The sequence below is a fragment of the Morus notabilis genome, unplaced genomic scaffold (genome assembly GCF_000414095.1).
Source record: "Morus notabilis unplaced genomic scaffold, ASM41409v2 Scaffold847, whole genome shotgun sequence".
NCBI lineage: Eukaryota > Viridiplantae > Streptophyta > Magnoliopsida > Rosales > Moraceae > Morus > Morus notabilis.
The window spans coordinates 29,180-51,617 of NW_010365351.1; the positions used below are offsets into that span (position 1 = coordinate 29,180).

The 22,438-nt window shown below is 34.4% G+C and overlaps 2 protein-coding genes across 2 annotated transcripts; one reads left to right on the plus strand and one right to left on the minus strand.

The window, feature by feature from the left end:
• On the plus strand, positions 1-6,639 carry LOC21388582 (protein HOTHEAD). The gene is made up of 6 exons (XM_010107936.2): positions 1-225; positions 948-1,332; positions 3,261-3,571; positions 3,913-4,298; positions 4,739-5,307; positions 6,079-6,639. Exons 1-6 carry the CDS (start codon positions 135-137, stop codon positions 6,131-6,133), a joined length of 1,797 nt encoding a protein of 598 aa, XP_010106238.2. The 5' UTR covers positions 1-134; the 3' UTR covers positions 6,134-6,639.
• A 6,947-nt stretch (positions 6,640-13,586) lies between these two features.
• Positions 13,587-18,754, minus strand: LOC21388584 (receptor-like serine/threonine-protein kinase ALE2). The gene is made up of 10 exons (XM_024172133.1): positions 18,470-18,754; positions 18,139-18,240; positions 17,398-17,601; positions 17,184-17,291; positions 16,976-17,083; positions 16,152-16,523; positions 15,761-16,054; positions 15,274-15,663; positions 14,952-15,192; positions 13,587-14,497 (listed from the first exon to the last, which is right to left on the minus strand). The coding sequence occupies exons 2-10, from the start codon at positions 18,212-18,214 to the stop codon at positions 13,765-13,767; spliced, it is 2,526 nt and encodes an 841-aa protein (XP_024027901.1). The 5' UTR covers positions 18,215-18,240; positions 18,470-18,754; the 3' UTR covers positions 13,587-13,764.
• Between the last annotated feature and the right edge of the window lie 3,684 nt (positions 18,755-22,438).

The window sequence follows — 22,438 nt, forward strand, 5'->3', positions numbered from 1 at the left end:
ATAAATTGTTTGTAAGACTAAAACACACACACACACAAAACAAGGCCAACCAGAGGCAGCCACATAGAGGTTGGAGACAGCGGCAGCAGCTTCTTGAGTGAGTGCTTTTCTGAGGCGCTTGTCTGCCTTGATCAATGGCTTTGGTGGTGGTGGTTGGTAGATTCAAGTTTATCATCTTTAGCATTTTGGTGTTCTGCCTCATCACCTTATTTTCCTTTGCCCAAGGTTCTTTCTCTTTCTCTCTCTTTTTTCTTGCTCTTCTTACTAATTCTCTTTTGCCTTCTCTTCTACCCATAATATATAAGATCTCTTGGTTTGATCTGTGTGTTTTTTGCTCTCTTGTCTCTTTCTCTCTGTCTTGGTTTAGTTTATAGGTTCTGGAATTTTCCATATTAAAAAAGTGAAGATTGAATCTTAGAAACTTTGAGTTGCTCTTTCTTTTCTCTACTCCTTAGTCAAGCCACGTATACGGTTTTTTAGCTCATGATTCGAACTCTAGATCTCAATATATGAGGCAGGAATGTAAATTTACCCCTTCATTATGCCACGGAGCATATTTGATGTTATCCAGATTGCTTTAGTGATTTTGGCACTTCTGAGCACATTGCCATTTTATAAGAAATACAAGACACTATATGGTTGTATCAATTTTGATCTTTCTATTCACCTTTATATTTCATTGAATTCTTGGTCGAGTCGTTCTTTGTTTCCCAATGTCAATCTTTCAAAAGGGTATCCTTCATTGTTCTCAAAAAAAAAAAAAAAAAAAAAGAAAAAAAGAAAAGAAAAAACCTTAAAATTAGCACACTCTCTAGTGATGTATGTACCAACAACACTTGATCAAATTAGTTTTCATATGAAAGTTGAACAACTTTTCATTTGTTTTTTCTTGGTCAAAGAAGTTAAAACTCATGACCACACAAAATATGTGTTTAATTTGCTTGCAGGAAAGGAGAGGAGTAGCAACTTCTATGAATTCAAATACCCATTCATCAAACGTGCAAGCAGTTTCTCTTCGGCGTCGTCGTCATTGTCGAAAGGAAACGACGACGGATTCGACTACATAATCGTCGGAGGTGGCACGACTGGGTGTCCCTTGGCCGCCACGCTTTCTAAAAAATTCAGTGTCCTAGTGCTTGAAAGAGGAGGCGTTCCTTTCTCCAATGTAAATGTCTCCTTCTTGAAGAACTTCCACATTGCCCTTGCGGACACTTCTCCTTCTTCTGCTTCCCAAGCGTTTGTTTCAACCGATGGAGTCATTAACTCTAGGGCTAGGGTTTTGGGTGGTGGTTCTTCCATCAATGCTGGCTTCTACACTAGAGCAAGCCCAAGGTACGTAATGTATTATTATTAATAATGTGTCAAATATTGGGATATGTGAAATGAATTTTATATCTCATTCTCATGAGCTCAGGTCTGTTTAGTTCGCTCATTTGAGTTGAGATGTGACTTTATATAAAAACTTTTTATTTTAATAAAAAAAGTTAGACATGACTGTTTCTGAGAGTTTTTTACTGTAGCAAAACTCGAATCGGTGAGATGAACAAGATGTATTTTTTTATTATTATTTAAGTTAGAACTAGTCTTTGGGGAAATTGGTACGACTTGGATTATGAAAAAAAAAAAAAAAGTCAAAAGACTTGTATATGTGTTATGGCGCTATGTCACGTGATAGTGCTGACATGTTGTCACATACGCGGTGTTAAGGTATCATAGAAAGAAGAAAAATATGCGAGATAGAAAATGTGAATTTTACAAAATAAGGTGTAAGGCTAAACTTGACAAACACAAGGTTTGGAAGAAATAAATTCTATTTTCTCTCCTATTTATACGGCTACGACGAAGAATCAAATTATCAAAGTTTGAAGCTCTATTGTGTATTTAAAGAATGCCAAGAAAATCTAATCCAAACTTTTAACTATCACGGTTGCCACATTTTCTGTTAGTCGTTTTTTCTTTAAAATCATCATTATCTCATAAATTGACACCGGCAACCTCTCATTTGCCATTTCCTTCTTCTAGTCAGAGTATTGGATTATTACTTCGTAAATAACATGATTTGAGAGGTTAATTTTTTATTATTCTGTACTTCCACAATTAAGTACTGTATATAGCTGGTTGATCTAATAAGGTCTCTCAAATTCCCATTCAAGTATTAATTTTCCATTTTGGACATAGAACGCTTAGATGTTGATCTTAACATACCCCACAAAAAAAGGTGTAATTATGTAACCTAATAAATATAGTCGGTACTCCGTAAAGTGGCTTTTCATTCTTAAAAAAAAAAAAAAAGTTGTTGATCCTATTAAATTTTGATTATATCCTAACAAACCGAGTCAAACAAAAAGTGCTGGCCAAAATTAAACCGTCGTGATTATTATGTGGCTGTTAACAATTTGTAAAGGTTTGTCAAGGCATATATGATATGTGTAATTATCTTATCCATACGCAGTATCAAAACAATTTTGTGCTTGACTAATAATTATTCCTTCACAAAATTCTATTAAACGCTTCCTAGTTTGTGGTCCCTATACAACATGGTTTTCATTGCGTGCGAGTGTTTAGGCAGTGATAGATCTAACAAAAATAAAGATTATTAATTAAATTAAGAAATAATTTACCTTGGGAATAAGTTGACCTCTTTGACAAGTTGGGGTCCATGATATTTAGGAAATTATATATTACTACCTCATTTATGTAACATCTAACTGACCTACCTATCCATCCAACATATTCTCTCTTTTCCTTCCTTTTTTTTTTCTGGCAGAAAAAATATGAGTTTTCTTTTTTCTATAATATATATTTATTTTTCTTATTTTGCAGTACTAGCCACCATCACACATTTGCTATGAGTTGCCACTCATTTTACCTCTAAAAGTATAGGTCTTGGTTGGACGGGTCATGATATATGTTGTTTCACATAGTTAGGATTTTACCTAACGTAATAAATTCTGTACATAGAGAAATCCCGTTCACTTCGTTGATTCGAGTTTTTAATTCGAGTTGATATGTGATTTTATGTGAGAGCTTTTTACTGTAGCAAAAAAGTTAGATGTGATTGTTTGTGAGAACTTTTTACTGTAGTAAAACTCGAATTCTAAACTCGAATCAGCGAAATGAACGGGGCCTAATATATCCTTGCAAAATAGTCTTCATTTATTTGGTACACTTTAACTCAATTCTTAATGTTTTTGAAGGACAAATAATGAAATAAAAGAAGTACTACTTGATTTACTTAATATAACCTTCTTGGATTGCAGGTTCATAAAAAGAATGAATTGGGATGCAAAACTTGTAAATAAATCGTTTCCATGGGTTGAGAAGCAAATAGTTCACAGGCCTAGGCTTGCGCCTTGGCAAAGAGCATTCCGGGACAGTCTTTTGGACGTTGGTGTGTCACCTTTTAATGGATTTACCTACGATCACATCTATGGAACCAAGGTTGGTGGGACCATCTTCGATAGGTTTGGTCGCCGTCACACCGCCGCCGATCTCCTTGCTTCCGGGAACCCCCAGAAACTCACTGTCTTGGTTTATGCCACAGTTCAAAAAGTGGTCTTTGACACCTCAGGTGAAGATGATTTTATATGTCATAATTTGTTAGCACAACATATAAGCCGGGCGGAGCCGCCATATGCAACCAAGACTAGGCAGTCGTCCCACTGAAAATTTTTTCTTTTAATTTTTCAAGTGAAACCTCATAAAATTTGTATTACCCTCTAAAGAAATTCTATGTTTGTCCCGCCTCATAATAATACGTAAAATCCCTCAAGCTCATTTTATATGCAAAATCTAATGGAAGTTTTTTTCGTGTATATACTCCGCCTAGTTGACTTATTTTTCTGGCTCCGCCTCTGTTAATATCAAGATTTTAGAACTGAAAATATAAAAATGCAATATAATTTTTTATAGGGAAGCGTCCAAAGGCAGTGGGGGTGATCTTCAAAGATGAACGTGGGAATCAACATCAGGCACTTCTAGCAGACAAGAGAGAAAGTGAAGTGATAATGTCTAGCGGAGCAATTGGAACACCTCAAATGCTAATGCTAAGTGGGATCGGTCCAAAGGCTGAGCTAGAGAAGATGAAGATTCCAATAGTGCTTGAGAATGAACTTGTTGGAAAAGGCATGGCCGATAACCCCATGAACTCTATCTTTGTGCCTAGCAATAGAAATGTTCGTCAGTCACTTATACAAGCCGTTGGCATTACCAAGTTGGGTGTTTACATTGAAGCTAGCAGTGGATTTGGGCAGTCCCAGGACAGTATTCACTGCCACCATGGAATCATGTCAGCTGAGGTACGTAATTACTACAACATATATACATATATATATATATATATATATAGCTTTTTTTGAAAAAGGAAAACCTCGTAATGTATAGTTTGTTAAGTTCTAATTAAGCAAGTTTGTAGTTAAAATTCTTGTAAATGAGATTTTAATATAAAAAATGAGCATCAATTGCGAAATATATTGTGGCCTAGAAACTAAATGATTGACTAAAGGGAAAATTTTATCTTGGTGTTCGAAGTTTGACAAATCTCCCTTTTATAATTAGATAATTCTTAGCTGTCCAACAGCTGACTTCCGTTAAACTTTAGATGGAATTAATATCTGCCCTCTATTCAAGGGCAAATTCTATACTTAAAAACTTACTTTTCAATTTAAATTTTTTTTTTTCGTATAGTTATATATGAAGTGCAACTTTATGTGATATGTTACATATATATTACGAGCAGATTGGGCAGCTATCAACCATTCCTCCAAAGCATAGAACAGCAGAAGCAATTGAAGCATACATAAGGGGCAAAAAAGAGTTGCCCCATGAGGCATTCAGAGGAGGCTTCATTCTAGAAAAAATAGCCTACCCCATTTCCACAGGCCACATCAGCCTCCTCAACACGAACGTTGACGACAACCCTTCCATCACCTTCAACTACTTCAGCCACCCTTACGATCTCAAGCGCTGCGTCGACGGCATACAAGTGGCCATCAAAGTGGCGCAATCGCGACACTTCTTGAACTTCACGCAGGTCGACAAGCCGACGGTGGAGAAGGTGCTGAACATGAGTGTGAAGGCCAATGTCAACCTGGTACCTAGGCACCCAAACGACACCAAATCCTTGGAGCAGTTTTGCAAGGACACTGTGATCACTATTTGGCACTACCATGGAGGTTGCCATGTTGGGAAGGTCGTTGACACCAAATACAAGGTTCTTGGGGTTGACAGGCTTAGGGTTGTTGATGGCTCCATTTTCACTGAATCTCCTGGAACTAATCCTCAAGGCACTGTCTTGATGATGGGAAGGTACGTACGTAAGAATCACATGTGTTTTCCTTGGTTTTAATTTTTGAAAAGAATAAGAAAAATGAGCTAATTTTCGAGGTGGGAATACTCTATGGCCCCGTTTATTTCACGATTCGAGTTTAGAATTCGAGTTTTACTACAGTAAAAAGCTCTAAAAAATAGTTACATTTAAATGTTTTACTACAGTAAAAAACTCTCACATAAAATCACATCTCAACTCGAATCAGCGAACTAAACGGGCCTTATATCAATATACAGTGCATGTTTTTAAATGTTAAATCTAGTCAAACTAAAATTAAAAAAAAAAATGCACATATGATGCGTTTTAATACAAATCTAATGCTTAAAAACAAAGTCCTACTTTTAGGTTTTTTTGTTTTTGTTTTTTTTTCCCCATATCCTACCGTATCATTCTAGTAAGTGATTACCAAAAAAATAAAAAATAAAAACACACTTTTTTCATGCATGCTGTAGCAAATTGAAAATTGGACCCTATATTGTCATGGACTATATGACGCATGAAAATTTATTTGTTATGTAACATAATATGGTAATTTGAGGAGTCTACTTTTGAGAAACATTTGAAAAAAAAAAAAAAAAAGTTTAGAACCTTAAGATGTAGCAAGGGGACGTTTTATCAACCAACAGCAAAAAGTTCCACATAAACAAGTTACAAAATGAAAATGCCAATAGAGGACAAGAAAACATTGTTTCTTTATGGCAGAAGTTTGAATTAGAGAAAAATAAGGCTAATAATTGTTGTGAATGCAGGTACATGGGAATTAAGATCTTGAGAGAGAGACTGGGAAGAGCCGCTGGTTTATAATTAGGAATGACGATAAGTAGAATGTGGGGAGTGTTAGATGATTTTGTGGTAATTTGATGTAATTTTGTTATTTTATATGTTAGCAAGCAGTAAAAAAAAACAAAAAAACAAAAAAAAAAAACAAAAAAAAAAAGAGATTGAAAGCTTGCTTTGCGGCAATTAGTCCGAGTCCATAGTCATGGCCTCTTGTTTGTGTTGTATGTGTGGTAGATGGAAATTAATTTTTTATTTCTTTTTATTTTCTGCTGGGAAAGGAAAAAAAAAAAAAATTGACATTCAAGAGAATTCTAGCTAGAGCGCTATGAGACTCTTATTTTGTATCTTGTTTGTATTATTTGATGTATGTATTATTCATAACTACTTCTACTGTCCTCCTTCAGAGTTTTCGATTGTGAACGACGCCTTTTCGACTTCTCTACGTAGATAATTTAATGTTAAAAATTTCATTTTCCCTGTGTTTGTTCTCATCAATTAAACGAAATAAGAGGGGAAAAAAAGGAGTTCGCATTTTGGTGCCTTTGAATTATATCATTCAACATTTATTTTTTATTTATTTTTTATTTTACAGCTTCCATGTTTGTCAAACGACAAGAGAAACTAAATGACAAAAATACATGGAAACGACATCAACAACACAACGACAAGAAATTGGTGATATAAATCAGAAAACGACAGCATACCTCATATCTCAACACGACAACAAAAAGATCGAAGTCGAACTAGAACAAAATTTTATACAAAGGTGAGAACATAGAGGAAGTCAGAAAAAAGACAACAAAAAAACTTCAAAATATCCGTTCTCTATAGAAACTAAAGATTCTATCAGAAACTCAAACCAAAAATCTAGTCAAGATTCAATTTCAAATTAGTTCGAGTTTCTGATAGAATCTTTAGGCCTCATTCGTTTCAGTCATTCAAGTTGAGAACTTGAATTTAAAAGTGAATTTATATGAGAGAAAGTATTATAGTATAAAAGTCGAATTTGAAGTTTTATAAGAGAAAACACTCTAGCAAAAATTTGAGCTATGATTCGAAGTAGCAAAATGAACGAGTTAGTTTCTATAGAGAACAGATTTCTAGGAAAACAAGAAAATAATACAAAAACGCATGAGAATGACAAAGTACTTAGAACTATGAGAAATGTAGAAAATGGCTGGGAATAATGAACGATAATAACATATGAAATGACAAAAACCTAGAACGTGACATAACCCTAAAATTGACCACAAAATCAAAATGATTGAGAAACTTAAAATCGAAAACAACATAATATGACAAGACATTAGACTGAACGATACAAGTTGAGGACGATAATACTGATACATATGGCCAACGTAAGTAGAACCATTGTAGGGGTCAAATTCTACAATTAAATTTGTTTAAAGGCCAATGGCCGCTCCTAGGTAGCGATCGCGTTGGTGAGTCGATTCGGGTCAATTTGAGTCGATATATTATTAGAACGAGAATGTAAGGTGTTAGAAAATAAATGGACACACGATTTTATAGTGGTTTCCCTGATGATTCTAGAGTACGTCTATTGTAGGGGTTTCTTCACTATGTAATGAAAATAGCACAATTACAATGCTTTTGGGAGAATTTGAGAAGAAGGAAGAGCGAGAGTCTGAGCGTAATATGTGGAGTTTTGAAATGTCTTAGTCGTGATTCGCACCCTCTATTTATAAGAGATTGCCTTCTAGTTTCCTTTTCTCTTAAATTAGATAGTTTCCCTTTTTTCTTCAGTTGACTTTCCCTTTCTTTATTTCCATATTGGCTTCTTGGGATACTTTCTAGTTTATTATTGATCCGATTTGACCCTTCAAGGAATCTCTTTCCTTAAATATCGACAGTGGTCCTTATACTCCTCATGTCGTCAGTCTTCTCTAATCGTCTTGAGTCGATCTGGACTCCAGTTGATTTCAGTCGATTCGAGTTGACATTTTTTTCCAAATGATGTCCACGTGTACAGTGATGATTATGGTGTTGATTTTGACCCTAACAACTATACACAACAAATTCACGAACAACACCTAAAAATGTGAACGAGAGCATGAGGTGAAATGACAAAAGAGATTAAATGATAATAATAAGTTCGATTAAGTTTAAGATTAAACAACAATAAAATTGTAAAGAGTATTTTACACATTTACGTTATGAACTTGTAACACTTTAGCAACTTATCGCATAAGCTTTTAATTTTAAAAAGTTACCCCCAACTTATAAAATTGTTGCAATATGTTTCATTTTAATGATGATTTTATTAAATTAATGTCGAAAAAACACATTCGACAAAAAATTCTAACATCTCAATTCAAGTGTAACACAAATCTTCTAATTCCTCAACTTTTAATTCCTTAAATCTAATAAAAGTCTTGAACAAATTTAATAAATTGGGGTACATTGCAACGATTGTACAAGTTCGATAGTTGATTGTCAAATTAAAAAATTTAGAGGGCAATTTGCTATAAACCACGACAAGTTCAGGGTAATTGTGCTAAAAACTCAACTGTAAAAAACAACTAATTATTTCTATACGGAATCAAAATTAAATTTAGGATTAAGCGAGACTAGTGTTTGGTATGAGGAAACGTGACATGGTTCGAATCATGATTCGTGACTCGCTACAATGTTTTCTCTCACAAAAATACATGTAAATCAATGATAATTCTGAACCTATGAACCGAACGTCAAATTTTAAAACAACGTGAAAAATGCATATTGAAATATAATTTAAATGAAATTAAAACGAGCACAAAGTTCAAACGCATGATTATGCCGTACGACATCATTCCATGAAACGTCATCAAAATGCCAGAATAAGAACGAAAAAGAAATGACTAATTTGGGATAAAAGATCAGGGACTCATTCTTGGACATTTTATAGTTTAGGGACAAAAACAGGATTTGTCCTATAGTTCGGGACTAGAAATGGATTATATATATAGAGCAACATTAAAAGGGAAAAAAGTTCTTAACGGGATGAAATAATTAAAAAATTATTTAGTAGTATACATGAAAGAAATGTATCTAGAAAGATGGCAGATAAAATATTTTCGTAAGGAAATATTTTTGAACAAGATAATAAATATTATTTATTGACATATATAGTCAAAATGTATTTGAGAAGGTCATTTGGTAAAAAAAAAAGTTTTAATTAGGACATATATGAAAAGAAATTATTAAAAGGGACAATTAGAGGGAAAAATATCTATGAGGGTCATATTTGAGATATGAGAAAAAAAGAACGTATTGCAGAGGGTAAAAAGGGAGGGAAGAAAGAAATGAAGGGAAAGAAGAAAAAAGGGAAAAAGAAAGCAAAAAAAAAAGGCATATATAGCAAAAAAGTATTTGGGAGAGTCATTTTGTAAAAAAAATTTGATTAAGACATATATAAAAAGAAATTATTTCAATAAGATAATTAGAGTGAAAAAAATTTATGGGGTCACATTTGAGAAAAGAAAAAAAAGTGTATTTTAGAGGAAAAAAAGAGAAAGAAGAAAGAAATGAGGGGAAAAAAAAAAAAAAAAAAAAGGGACAAGAAAGTAAAAGGATTTTATTTTGGTTAATGTGGGGAGAAATGTGCGAAATGTTTCGCACGTCTCTCCCTAAAAACGCACTCTTCTTTACGAGAATGTAATAGAATAATAGATAGACAATAATAATAGGAGTAAAATGTGAAAAAATATATTTAAAAAAAAACATGTAAAATTAAATTGTAAAAAAAATCACAAAATAATAGGTCCTAAAAAGATAAGTTACCATTAGTTTTTTTGGTTAATGTGGGGAGAAATGTGCGAAATGTTTCGCACGTCTCTCCCTAAAAACGCATTCTTCTTTACGAGAATGTAATAGAATAATAGATAGACAATAATAATAGGAGTAAAGTGTGAAAGAAATATATTTTTAAAAAAACATGTAAAAAAAATCACAAAATAATAGGTTCTAAAAAGATAAGTTACCGTTAGTTTTTTAATTTTAATTGTTATATTTGTGTTAAAAATTATTTATTATGCATATTTTTTTTAATATGATGTGATTTGACCATATCAACAATAAAAAAATTAACCCCTAAAAGAGAAACTAAAAAAACATTTAAAATTTTTTAAAAATAAAAATAAAAAGTAAAAAGAAACAAAAAAAATAAGGAGGAGAATAGAGGATGTTTGGTAGAGGAATTCGTTCCCTGATTCGAATCATGATTCGTGGTTCATTATAGTATTTTCTTTCACAAAAAATTCACATAAATAAAAAATAGTTTAAATCACATAGTTTGAATACTCCAACCAAACGTTCTCTAACTGTCATGTGACAGCATGAGAAAGCTCTTTGAGATCACTATTTAAAAAAGAGATTCTCTTTGATAATGGGTAATAGATAGATAGATAATCGATTAAATAATAACATTATATATTTTTTTCCTTAATTTTTTAAATGAATGTGTTTGACTTGTTTCTTTTACAGGGTTACCTTAGTTCAGTTAGGAAGAAGCCTTAAGAATCGTATATTGTTTGTAGCTTCCCAAAGCAGGTGTGAGGAAACTGCGAGAGACTTGGGAAATGAAACCAACAAGAATCGAGTATCTTGTTAGCAAATTCATAGTGGAATCGAAAGGGAAAACATATATAAGTATAAAAAGCATCGAGAGATCCGATCGAGTTATTTATTTTCAGAGTATTTGTAGTTTACAAAAACAGAGTCCGATTAAGCCAGTGTTTATAGATCTCAATAACAGAAGTAAACTTTCTTTTCTTTTCTTTTCCTTTTTTTTTTTTCTTTGCTTAGATTCATTCAATATGCATATTTTGATATTAATAATCAGATTTGTGCTTCGCAAATATACGTGAATAAATGTCGTTTCTTTTATGTTATTAGGTATGGACGGAGAAATTGACAAAATTGACTGAGTCTCTAACTTACCAGACTTTATATCGTATCATATATTGTCGTTTCTTTCCAGAAAAGGGGCAAACAGAACGTTTATATTGTCTAAAAGATGGAATTCTATTTGGGAGTCCTTTCCTATATTTGATTTTGAGGAAACAAATTGGAAGAAAGCCCCCGACATAATGAACATTGTGGAAAAGTCCTTGTGTAGTTTCATCCAGAAGAAATTGCGAATGCAGACATTTAATCTATACATGATCCTTCGTGATAGTAAGTTGTTTTCGATGATTGATAGATGGATGGTGTTAGCTCTTGATCACGGTGTTCGGGAGATTCTCATAGATGTCGGTATCAATGGACTAGATTACGAAACACATTATGCTCTGCCTGAAACAACATTTGTCGTCAGATCAATAGATGTTTCTTCCAAGTTTTATTCTCTTCAAAAGCTAGCGCTGCATCGTATTTCCCAGAACGAAAATATTATTCAAAACAGTGTTCGCAACTTTCCCAACCTCGAAAACTCTTGAGATTTCTAAACTTGACAAACTTGAGATATTAGAAATAGGGGTTCCACAAGAACAACAAACTCGAGAGAGTTGATATTGATGCACCAATTCTAAAACAATTCGGTTTCCTGTCTTATGAACGACGATCACCTTGTCGCATTAATTTGACTTCCTGTCACAATCTGAAGGAACTATTTCTAAGTAATTGTGGCATCACTGATGACTCGTTGCATTCTCATCTTTCTAGATTTCCCCTCCTCGAGAGCCTAGAAATAAATCATTGCCATATGTTGCAAAGGATTAGGATTTCTGTGCAACGTCTTAAGAGGCTTTTTCTTGAGCCGTATAAAAAGACTGAGGTGATTGAAATTGATGCTCCATCTCTATTGTATTTTAGTTGCCAGGCTTATAACATGCCTGTCTTATTTTCGGAGAACATTCCATATACAATGTATATTTTGTATTTAATGCCGAGACGGGGTCAAATTTTCAGTTCTTGGCTCCTTGACTTAAGGAAATTTATTGGAACTTCACCTCAAAGAAAACATTTCAAGCTAATTTTCAATGATAATGAGGTATGGTTAATAGTATTATTCTTGTTGTTGATGCCGTGGCTTCTTGCAATTTTTCTTTTTCATGTGACACATTACTGGTTTTTGGATTGAAGGTTACTTTTGATCTTGAAGAATTAGGAGAAGTGGAAATTTCTCCAATGGTCCAAGTTGACTATTTAGAGCTGGCTTATTTATTCATGGACAGAAAGGACGTAGATTGTCAATCTCTAATAGATGGCCTACTCTGGAGTTGTCATCCAAAGACTATATCTACTCCCCCGCGGTCTATGTTCCAAAAAAATGCATAGAGGTTTGCTTTTACCATTTTTTTTGTATTTTAGTATGTATACTTGTTGGCAGCCTTATGTTATAGATAATCACCCTGAATTTTTTGTAGTTAGTTAGTCCTCACCTTTGTGTTCGCATGGCTTGGTGCTTGTCACCAATGAAACAAATATTACCTTAATTCTCATTTTTGTTTTCAGATATGTTCTGTACAATGGGTTTTACTTTGTGTTTAGAAAATGTGAAAATTGTAGGATGGTCTCTCGGAATTGGAATAACCGAGATTTTTGGTTTTGTTAGTAGCAGTTTTCAATCAGATTTTGTAGGGTTAAATTCTTGAACATCTGCATTTGTTTGTGGATTTTGGTATGAGCGTTTCTTACTTTGAGGATTTAAGTTGGATGTCTTATAGAGTTGTTGAAGTTATTGCTGTGTCTTGGGGTACATATGACCTTGATATTACCAGACATGATCAATCTCAATGGACGAGTTCTGTCAAATTGAGATATTTTATTATATGATAAATCTGAACAAGATCAGAGATTGAGGATTTTGAAAATTCATGTCCCTGTATGTATTGTTATGTATGATGTTTGTTCATGTTTGTCATGTGTTGTCTTGTTAGAAAAATGGGTTGGAGACTAACGGGTGACTTTATTCTTTTGAATTAGTGACATAGATCATAATTGTTGTAGAAGTTGGGAATATTTGGACTTCGAGTAGAAATGCTTATTATCATTCATATGGTGTTCTTGCATGTAGGTTCTTTGCAAGAAGCTATTTTACAGAGAACAGCCAGTGTGCTGCTATTCTTCCCGCATGAAATGTTGGCGTCATGAGTTGAAAGTCGCAAAGATTGAGAGGTTCGGAAGCATTGAAGACGATCAGCTGTTGGATTGCAAACATTTGTTAGATACATTGCCATCTCTTACAAACGATCAGGAAGTACGTTTTAAATTGGAGTGGGATTTTTCAAAGCATCAGGGGTGACATAAGGTTTAGAGCATAGTTATTTATTGAAAGCTTGTTAGAATTATTTATTTATTTATTTACTTATTTATTCTTGTTCATGAAACCTTGTTAGACCATTGATATAATATACATTATACACAAGCCTCGTCCCAAATACACAAACTCGCAAAAAATGAGAAATAAATGATTTTTATTAAACCGGAGCAACCTAGAGTTGAAGACACATGCAAACTTTGTGGCTGGTTTTGAGCATTAACAAAAAGGCTCATTGTTGAAAACTCCAGAGCCAAAATCTTACCATAAGCTTCTCACAATATTTGCTCAAATGTCTCTTGAAGAAAGAAAACGCCAACTTGGAAGAGATGGAGAAGTTTCTATGGTAGAAAATAAATAGGCTCTTATTTTGAAACGACAAATAATCAAGAGAACTTCAACGAGATCCTGGCCTTATTTTCAATGGCAATCCATGTTCACTCATACTTCCCCATGACAAGCTTCTCAACCTCTTCCAAAATCTCGTTCTCCTCCCTTCCGACCTCAGCGGCCCGGAACTAGAATACCTCCTGAAAGACCCCATTTCCTGCTCTTCAACTCCCACTGACGCACTCAACAAACCTGATGTCGAAAGCTGTGCTACATCATGAGTCGAACCCGACACGAAAAACTGTTGATGTTGATGTTGATGATGATCGTGTGAACGCGTCGTTGTCGATGGCGACGCTTCCACGATCTCACCAGAAACTGTCTTGGTCTTACTCTGATCAGTATCAGCCAAAAAATCGTCTTGGGAATAGGATCTTGAGCCCAACCCTTTTGTCTCATCAAACTCATTGCAAACCAGCTTGAGGGCTTGAACAACTTCTCCCATGAAAGGGCGGTGAGACACTTCTGGTTGGACACACATTGAGGCAATTGCAGCCACTTTAGCCACACTATCAAGTGAGATCATTTCGGATTTTATGGCCGAGTCTATCATGATTTCTAGGCCTTCTTTGCTTGTGAGGAGTGGACGAGCCCAAGCCACGAGGTTTTCCTGCCCTGGAGGCTGGGACAAGTCCACTGGTTTTCTTCCTGTTAGTAGCTCAAGAAGGACAACTCCATAGCTGTACACATCACTTTTTACGAGAAGATGCCCGGTCATGGCGTATTCCGGGGCTAAGTAACTGCAAACAAGAAAAATTAAAGAAGATTATAAAATTATAGGATACATATCCAAGAATTTCAAAGTTGAAGACAATTCGTATTCAAATTGCTCTGCAAAGTGTAAAAATGACATATTTGACGTGATATTCTATTTTGTGGTTCAATTTTTTTCCAATTATTAAGTTTTGTAGTTTGTGAAAGTAAATTTTTAATCTTTAAATGCCTTGAAAATGACAATGTTGTAATTATGAAATGAAAAAGTCAAGATATCAGCCAATAGCTACCAGATGCTTAAAATTTGGCGTATGTTGCATTTGGTGCTAAATTTGATACCAAATCTAATATATGCCAAATTTAGCGCCAAAAATGGCACTTTTTCTGCCCAAATGTTTAAATTTGACATTAATAGATTAATTTGGCATTTTGTCGGAGATGCTCTAAGTTGACATTCTAAGGATAGAAGTAGAAACTAACCCGAAAGTTCCCATAACATGGGTTGAGATGTGTCTGTTACCCTCTAATGCTGATCTGGCCAATCCAAAATCTGAGACCTTTGGTGTAAAGTCATGTTCCAATAGGATGTTGCTTGATTTGAAGTCTCTATGTATAACACGTGGGTTTGAGTCTTCATGCAAATAGGCCAAGCCCCTAGCTGCGCCCAACGCAATCTTCATTCTTGCGTCCCAGTCAAGTGGATCAGCTTCCTTGTCAATACCTTGTACAACACGCAAAAGAGTCAACGTCAAAACTTTGTTCTAACATATTTTCAACTTTGATCTAATTTTGTAATTTGTACCGTGTAAATGGGATTCAACGCTTCCATTTGGAACAATTTCATAGACTAGGCAACGAGTCTGGCCTTCTGTGCAAATACCAAACAGTTTGACCAAATTTCTGTGGTGAAGACGGCTAAGCATCTCTACTTCTGCTAGAAACTCTCGACCGCCGTGATGATCGTCCCTTTTGAGAATCTTCACGGCCACTTTCCTTCCATCGTCTAAAGTTCCACTGTAGACCAGCCCAAAACCACCTTCTCCAAGCACTCTTGAGGCATCAAAGTTGTTGGTGGCCCTCTCTATCTCGTTCAATGAGAAAATCTTGGCGGATCCGGTGTAAGTCATTGTGCTGGAACTAAATGACATCGATTCAGAACCCTGCTTGCTTCCAACCGCAGACCTCGCAGCTCCTGTTGAATTCTCATGGCATTTATGTGATTGATTGTATAACGTTTTCATTTAATTTTCACAATGAAGTGAGAATTTGATTAGAATGCTAGCTAGTACCTGTTGTTTTTGCAGGGGAGCGAATCAAAGCTTGTGGAATATCTTCAGTTCGGTGGTTGCGAAAACCGAATTTCACTAACAAAAGCCAAACAACTACTAAGCATACAACAAAGGCTGTGAAAGATGAGACAACAATTATTACAATCGTGCTTCTGCCTAGGCCATTATGTTTTCTCCTAGGCACAGCAACTCCTATAGGTTTCATTGCCATTCCATTGGTGTCTTGACCTCTGTATGGCCCGTCATCTATAGTAGAAATGCTCAAAGGGGATGGAGGAGGAGAAGGAGGAAGACCTGTAAAAGCACAAGAATTTCTTATAAACGGAAAGGAAAAAGAAAAGACGTAACGGGTAACTTCTATGGTTGATCATTAGTATGATCAGATTCATACCTGGATAGTGGACATATAGAACTTCATAGGCAACAAAAAGTGAATCCTTTATCAAAATCTGTCTGCGCCAGAATTTGTCGTAGATGTGAAATGCGGTTATGTAATCAAATTTAACTCCTCTAGGTACCAAGTTAACAAGGACGGCGGTTTTGTCTAGCTGCTGGCTGGCCGCATCCGCTCCCATAATGCGGACTTGGCTGTAGTTGAGTGCAACACTAGCTGCTATTTCCTCTGCAAGTTCTGAGACTAAAGGGAAGAATGTGGATATTGGAATGCCTAGGTGGAGTTTTACTTGAATTGGCAACACACAACCACAGGGTGTTCCAGTTGGTGTGTATGTCAGAGGTTCTGTACATGTCACTGATGAACAATCTACATGTTGAAGCAAACACAGTAAATGAAAGGGTAATTTTTTGTTTTTAGTCACCGAACAATAGCCAAATCCTATTTTGGTTCCCGAGTTTTAAAACGTCTCAGAACAACTCTTCAAACTACTAAGCTATCCCAATGTAGTCTTTATGTCTGTTGGACTGTTAAAATCTTGATGGAAAAAGAGGCATGGAGTCCTCCTTAGTAGTCGTGCCCAAGCATATAAAATAACAAAATTAACATATACACTTCACATCTCTCGTGCTTTTTTTAACACTCGGATCAATATGACTAATTTGGGGTAACTTTATAGATCGGGGACCCATTCTGGGACAGTTCATAATTCAGGGACCAAAATAGGATTTGTCCTATAGTTCGTGACTAAAAGTGGACTATACCTGAATGATATGCTAAAAGTGAGAAATTTTGTGAGGAAATTGACTGGTATTGCATACCTGTATTGGGAGGTGGAGGTGGTAATGCTAAAAGTGGTGATGGTGGTGGAGCCTTTAGCTTCTTGAGGGAGGAACCCAATGGAGAAACTGTAGGCGAAAGAATGGGCACTTGTGGAGTGGAGACAAAATCATTTATCAGATCATCAGTAATTACAGAAAATTAAGTGAAAGAACCAAAAAAAAAAAAAATTGATAAGGATTTCCATACTATTATAGTGGCTAGAGGAAGTTGTTGGTGACTCTGCAGGTGCTGATTCTGGTGAAGACCATATCCTTGGTGAAGGAAAGGGTGATTGGAAAGGAGAAACTGAAGGACCTATTAAAAAAATAGGCAGAAATATAAATAACTTTTAAGGGTAAAGAATTATTTGTGTAGTTGTGTATTATATGGTTCAAGTTCTTTTTAGTCAAGAGATTCTGACCTTGTTGGGTGTAAGTAGGATGAAGTGGGTCTGAAGCAGAGGTGTTGAATTTTCTCCTTTTGTGATGATGTTTATGATGAGAAATTGCAGGGGAAGATAGAGGACCATGAGCCCATTTCCTTGAGGGAGCTCCAGAAGATGACATAGATGGTGGAAGTGCTATACTTGGAGGCCTCATGACATTATGTATGTTGATAAACTTGTCTGAAAAAAAAAAAAAAAAATCTTCTATTGATATCTAATTCAGTGATAAAATTTTCATTTGCTAATTAAAAATTTGACAAAGTAGACAAGCAATTGTCTTTTCTGGCCAAAGCTAAGAGGAAGTATAGTTTGTGGTACCACATTAAAAGACATTCATCCAAAAATCGGTTAAAACAAGTCTGAAAGTTTTATACATGTTCATCAACCAACAATGAGTGTGCAAAAACAAGTGTATTAGCATATATTTATGACTTTTCTTCTTGTTTTTTATGGACTTTTTCAGGACTTTTGAGTGGAAAGATCAAGCAGAAAAAGTGACATTATGTTACAGCATTATTAGAACTTGCATTTAGATGGATAACCCAATACTTTACACAGAGCAGTTATTCCTATGTATGATCATGAAGACCCAGATCCTCAATTTAGTTAAATTTCCAAGTTCATGAAGAGAAGCAAGTAATCATTTGATCAAAACCAATTATGACAAAAAAAGAAAAGAAAAGGTTGATTCAAAGCACCATGGAGAAAACTGATTACCTGCAGATCCATGAAAAGAGAAAGCATTGGCGGTTAAAAGTAATTCTAATAGTAGAATTATCAGCCAAAACACCATTTTTTTTTTCCCACCAATAGAATTAGCTGAAGAAGATAATAAATTCTGTGAGATCTCCACCAAGCTCTCTCACTCAATCATCTCCTATAAAGGAAGTGAGATGAAACGACAACAATACCCAGAAGACAAACTGGGGCTCACTTTTAAGGAACAAACAGTACATGGAAAAATAGTGATTGAAAAAAACAAATGATCCTTTTCAAAACTAATCTCATGAACATAAAAAGGCTTAAAAGGAATAATAACTTCTGTTACCATGGATGATCAAAGGTTGCTGCTGCAAACCAAACTGATCAAGCAAAAAAGCAGTACAGTGAGGAAACTTTTCTTGGTTGGTGGGGTTGGAGAAGAAAGAGAGTTAAAGAGAAAAGAAAAACTGATTTAAGTACCAAAAAGAAAAATAAATAAATAAAACTGAAACATGTTTGAGAGTATGAAACACTTTAATTGTTTTATTTAAGATGGGAATGCTTAGACTTTCCATTCGGCTAAATTGTGGAGGATGATACTTTTTCAAACCATTATGATTCTATTATGGCACTAGTTTATTGAAAATTCCGTTATTTATATGATTTTCTTGACTTCTTTTCAGTTATGTCCAACTTCCGTTATTAGTGGTCCAATTGTCTACTCTTGTGTGGAATTTAATTGTCACTATCAACTTAAATTTATTAGTCGTTTTTTTCTGCTCTTATCCTGCCAAGTTAGGCAGATCATAATCATGGAACTTTTTTTTTTTTTTTGGTTTCTAAGTTTGTGGTCATTTTTGAGGCCGAGAAGCTCCCTTTCCAAACATAAAAAGATGTACAAAAATTTTGGCCATAATATTATTTATGTCAAGTCAAAAATCCCACGAAATTTCTTAAAATCTTGATTTGATTGGTGCGCACCAAAGATTCAAACCCCATATCAATTACCTGCATAGGTGTGAGACACATTACACATGGTGGTGCATATATTTTGACGCATTCAACGCAAATATGGGACTAAAGTTGAGATGGAAATCCTATTTCGTCACTCAAATGATATTACATACATTAATATTCGAACTCAAAAGGTGGAGTGGTTATAAAATTTTGAAAAAAAAATGAAACCAGTTTCCATATTGTTATGGTAAAAATGAAAGTCCTGTTATGTCTCTTTTGTAAGGTTTTCTCATAAAAGGTAAAAGGTATATTCAAAAAAATTATTAAAATATAACATTATTAGGAATAATTACTTCTTGAGTTGCTTTTTTTTAAGTGTAATTCATTGCAATATGATATTTTGCATATTTCCTTTCTTGTAAAAATGTAAATTTATCCTAATTCATCGTATATGAAATAATTTACTTGTCCCACCAACAAGGACAAACCCAGAAGATTTGGTAGGTGTCTTGGAATGTAGTGTTGGCTTGGCTCCTTGGCCCCCCCCCTTTTTTTTTTTTTTTTCCTTTGCATAATGACAATGGTGCTGACTACGAATATTTTAGGCATTGCTATCACTTTCTCTAATAACTCCTAATTTTGTGTCGGTGATATATTTTTTAAAGTTTTTTTTTTCCTCTGAAAATGATTGGGATTCACAATCTATAAAGTTACATCTCTTCTAATTTTACTTCTCATAGTTTGATTATTTATTTAGAAAGCTGCCTTGGGCCACATGAGGAAAATCTCTGTCTACAAATTTTCCCTCTAATAGCCAATTGAGTTAATTGTTTTAGACAAAAATCAATTTTTTGGTTCTTTTTTTCAAAAAAAAAAAAAAAAAATTGTTGCAATGTATTGTACTTTTTTTTTTTTTTTTGCCCATTATAACGATGAACTCCATTTTCAAGTGAAAGTCTTTATCCTTAAAAATGTTAAGAGGAAAAAGAAAAAAAGAACAAGAACAGGTTAGCTTTTTTAAAGCCTAACCCCGTCAACAGATCGTGCTTTCTCATTTACTAGTGGCTTTCAATATCAAGCAAAGATAAAGATTAGTGTTTTTTTTTTTCCTTCTTTTCTTTTTAAAGTAATTGACACAATTCGTCTTTAAACACTTAAAGTAAGTGAAAATGTTGTCCTTATTCTTATAATTTTAGCAAATAGAAGGATTTTTGTTACCTTTGGGCAATTTTTGAATGATTTTATGCACGTGACTAATGTGTGGGCTCCACCATCTACTACGTAGCCTATGTCGCCTGAGATGATGCGTCGTTGTAGCTCTCCTCATCGCACGCACGCACTTTCAATTAGTGCTAGAACTTTAGACGGGCCGCCCACGACTGCTCAAAAATACTGTGTTTTTACTCGATGCCCGACCCGCTCAAAATTTTTGAGCCGCCCGTCCGAACCCGAGAAGGCCTATGAACGAGCCGCGGGCCTGTATTTGGTTGCCCGAGCCCGCCCGAAATACCTGAATTTTTTTTATATTTATAATTATTAAGTTGTTTTGTATTAAAATTATATTAAAACTAACATCAACATTCAACACACATTATTAACACAATTTAATAAATTAATTTGTATATTAATTTTTAAATTCGTAATTCATGATTGTCTCGTTAAAAACCTTACCAAGAAAAACCCAATTGAGATAAAAACTTGGTAAGAAAAAAAGAGTGCAATCATTTTGTGATGAATTACAAATTTTACAAACTTACAAAGTTATACAATTATAATGTCAAAAGCAAATACATATTTACAAATTACAAATTTATAATTTAATTTGAAGCTGAATGATCATCTTCAAAATTAAATTCTAATCTATTAAATTCATCGATCCATTCTTGACTTGCCGGCAAAATTGTATCCTATAGACGTTGATCAGCACGATCCTAATCCTTAATGCAGACCAAGGCTTCAACAATGTCCCTTTGCAATGCGTTTCGGCATTCCTCAAGTATTCGTCCGATCATACTGAAGGCTATTCGTCATGTTGTACTGAAGGCTTATTTGGATGAAACAGTGGAGACTCGGATCAAAAATATATCCATTGCTAATTGAGTTAGGATTAGCCAAGTTAATGTTCGTGCCCTCCACCATTGAACTAAGTCAAACGATTCTCTAGTACCATCGACTACTAAGCTCTCACTTAGGTACGCCATAAGCTCGTTGAAGCTGCCGCCGCTGCTGCCACCTGTTGATGAAGATCCATTCTCAGCTTCTGTTTGAGTTGTCTTCTTCTTCTTCTTCTTCAACCCGAAAACATTCAAGAATGAATGCGAGTTTTTATCTTGTTGTTACGGCTCCTGTACTCCAGAGTTTGTGCTTTTAAACCTATTCTCATATTTACTATAGATTGAAAATATTTTTTCCTTTATTGTTGGAAATTGATCCAAACAATTGATGCCTAAAAATTCACTTAAGTTTTCTAAACCACATTTTAAACCATATAATTTTAATCTAGGATCAAAAATAGTACCTAAACCATACAACAAAGGTAACTTAGACCAATATTTTTTAAATTTCTTTTCCATAGAATTGATAGGAACTCTTAAGATTGGGTTTGTCCTATATTCACTAAATAAAATACTAATTCTTAAAAGTTCACCTAAAGCTAAAGGTGGTGTTGGGTAATATGTTCCGCTAAGCTTTAAAATAACTTCATGAAACCTACCTAAAAATTGATAAAAAAAAACTTCAGCAATTTACCAATCATATGCGTCTGTATGTCCTACTCCTAATTTTACACACATATAGTTTGTTATAGCATCCTGTTGGGAATAGTATCCTAGAAGCATAAGATGTAATAGGATATTTATTATTTAATTAATAAAAGAGTTTATTCATCATTTTATGTGCATATATTTATGAATATCAAATGAAAATTTCGTGATTATTTATGTAACCTTAAACATAGTATATAAGTGTTATATACGAGATGATAGTGTTTAAGGATAATAATAAAAAACATTGTTCATAATGAATTTAATTAAAGTTTGAAATCTTTAATTAAAACATTATTAATACATGTCATTCCCATTTAGAATGGAACGGTGCTATCCGCACTGTTAATATGGTGAGATATTGAATGAGTGTATTTCGCATAATGAGATTGTGTGGAACAGGGACACGGACACAATATGAATTTCTAATAATTTTCGTTAAGCATACAAATTCTAATTGAGTCTACCGATGGTCATATATAGAATGATCTTAATCCTGAGTTCTTAACAAACTCCTATTTATGGATTTATGTCTTTCGATTTACTCGGTACGGATTCTGAGACCCTGAATCCTATTCCTTGTATTTTGGAGACAT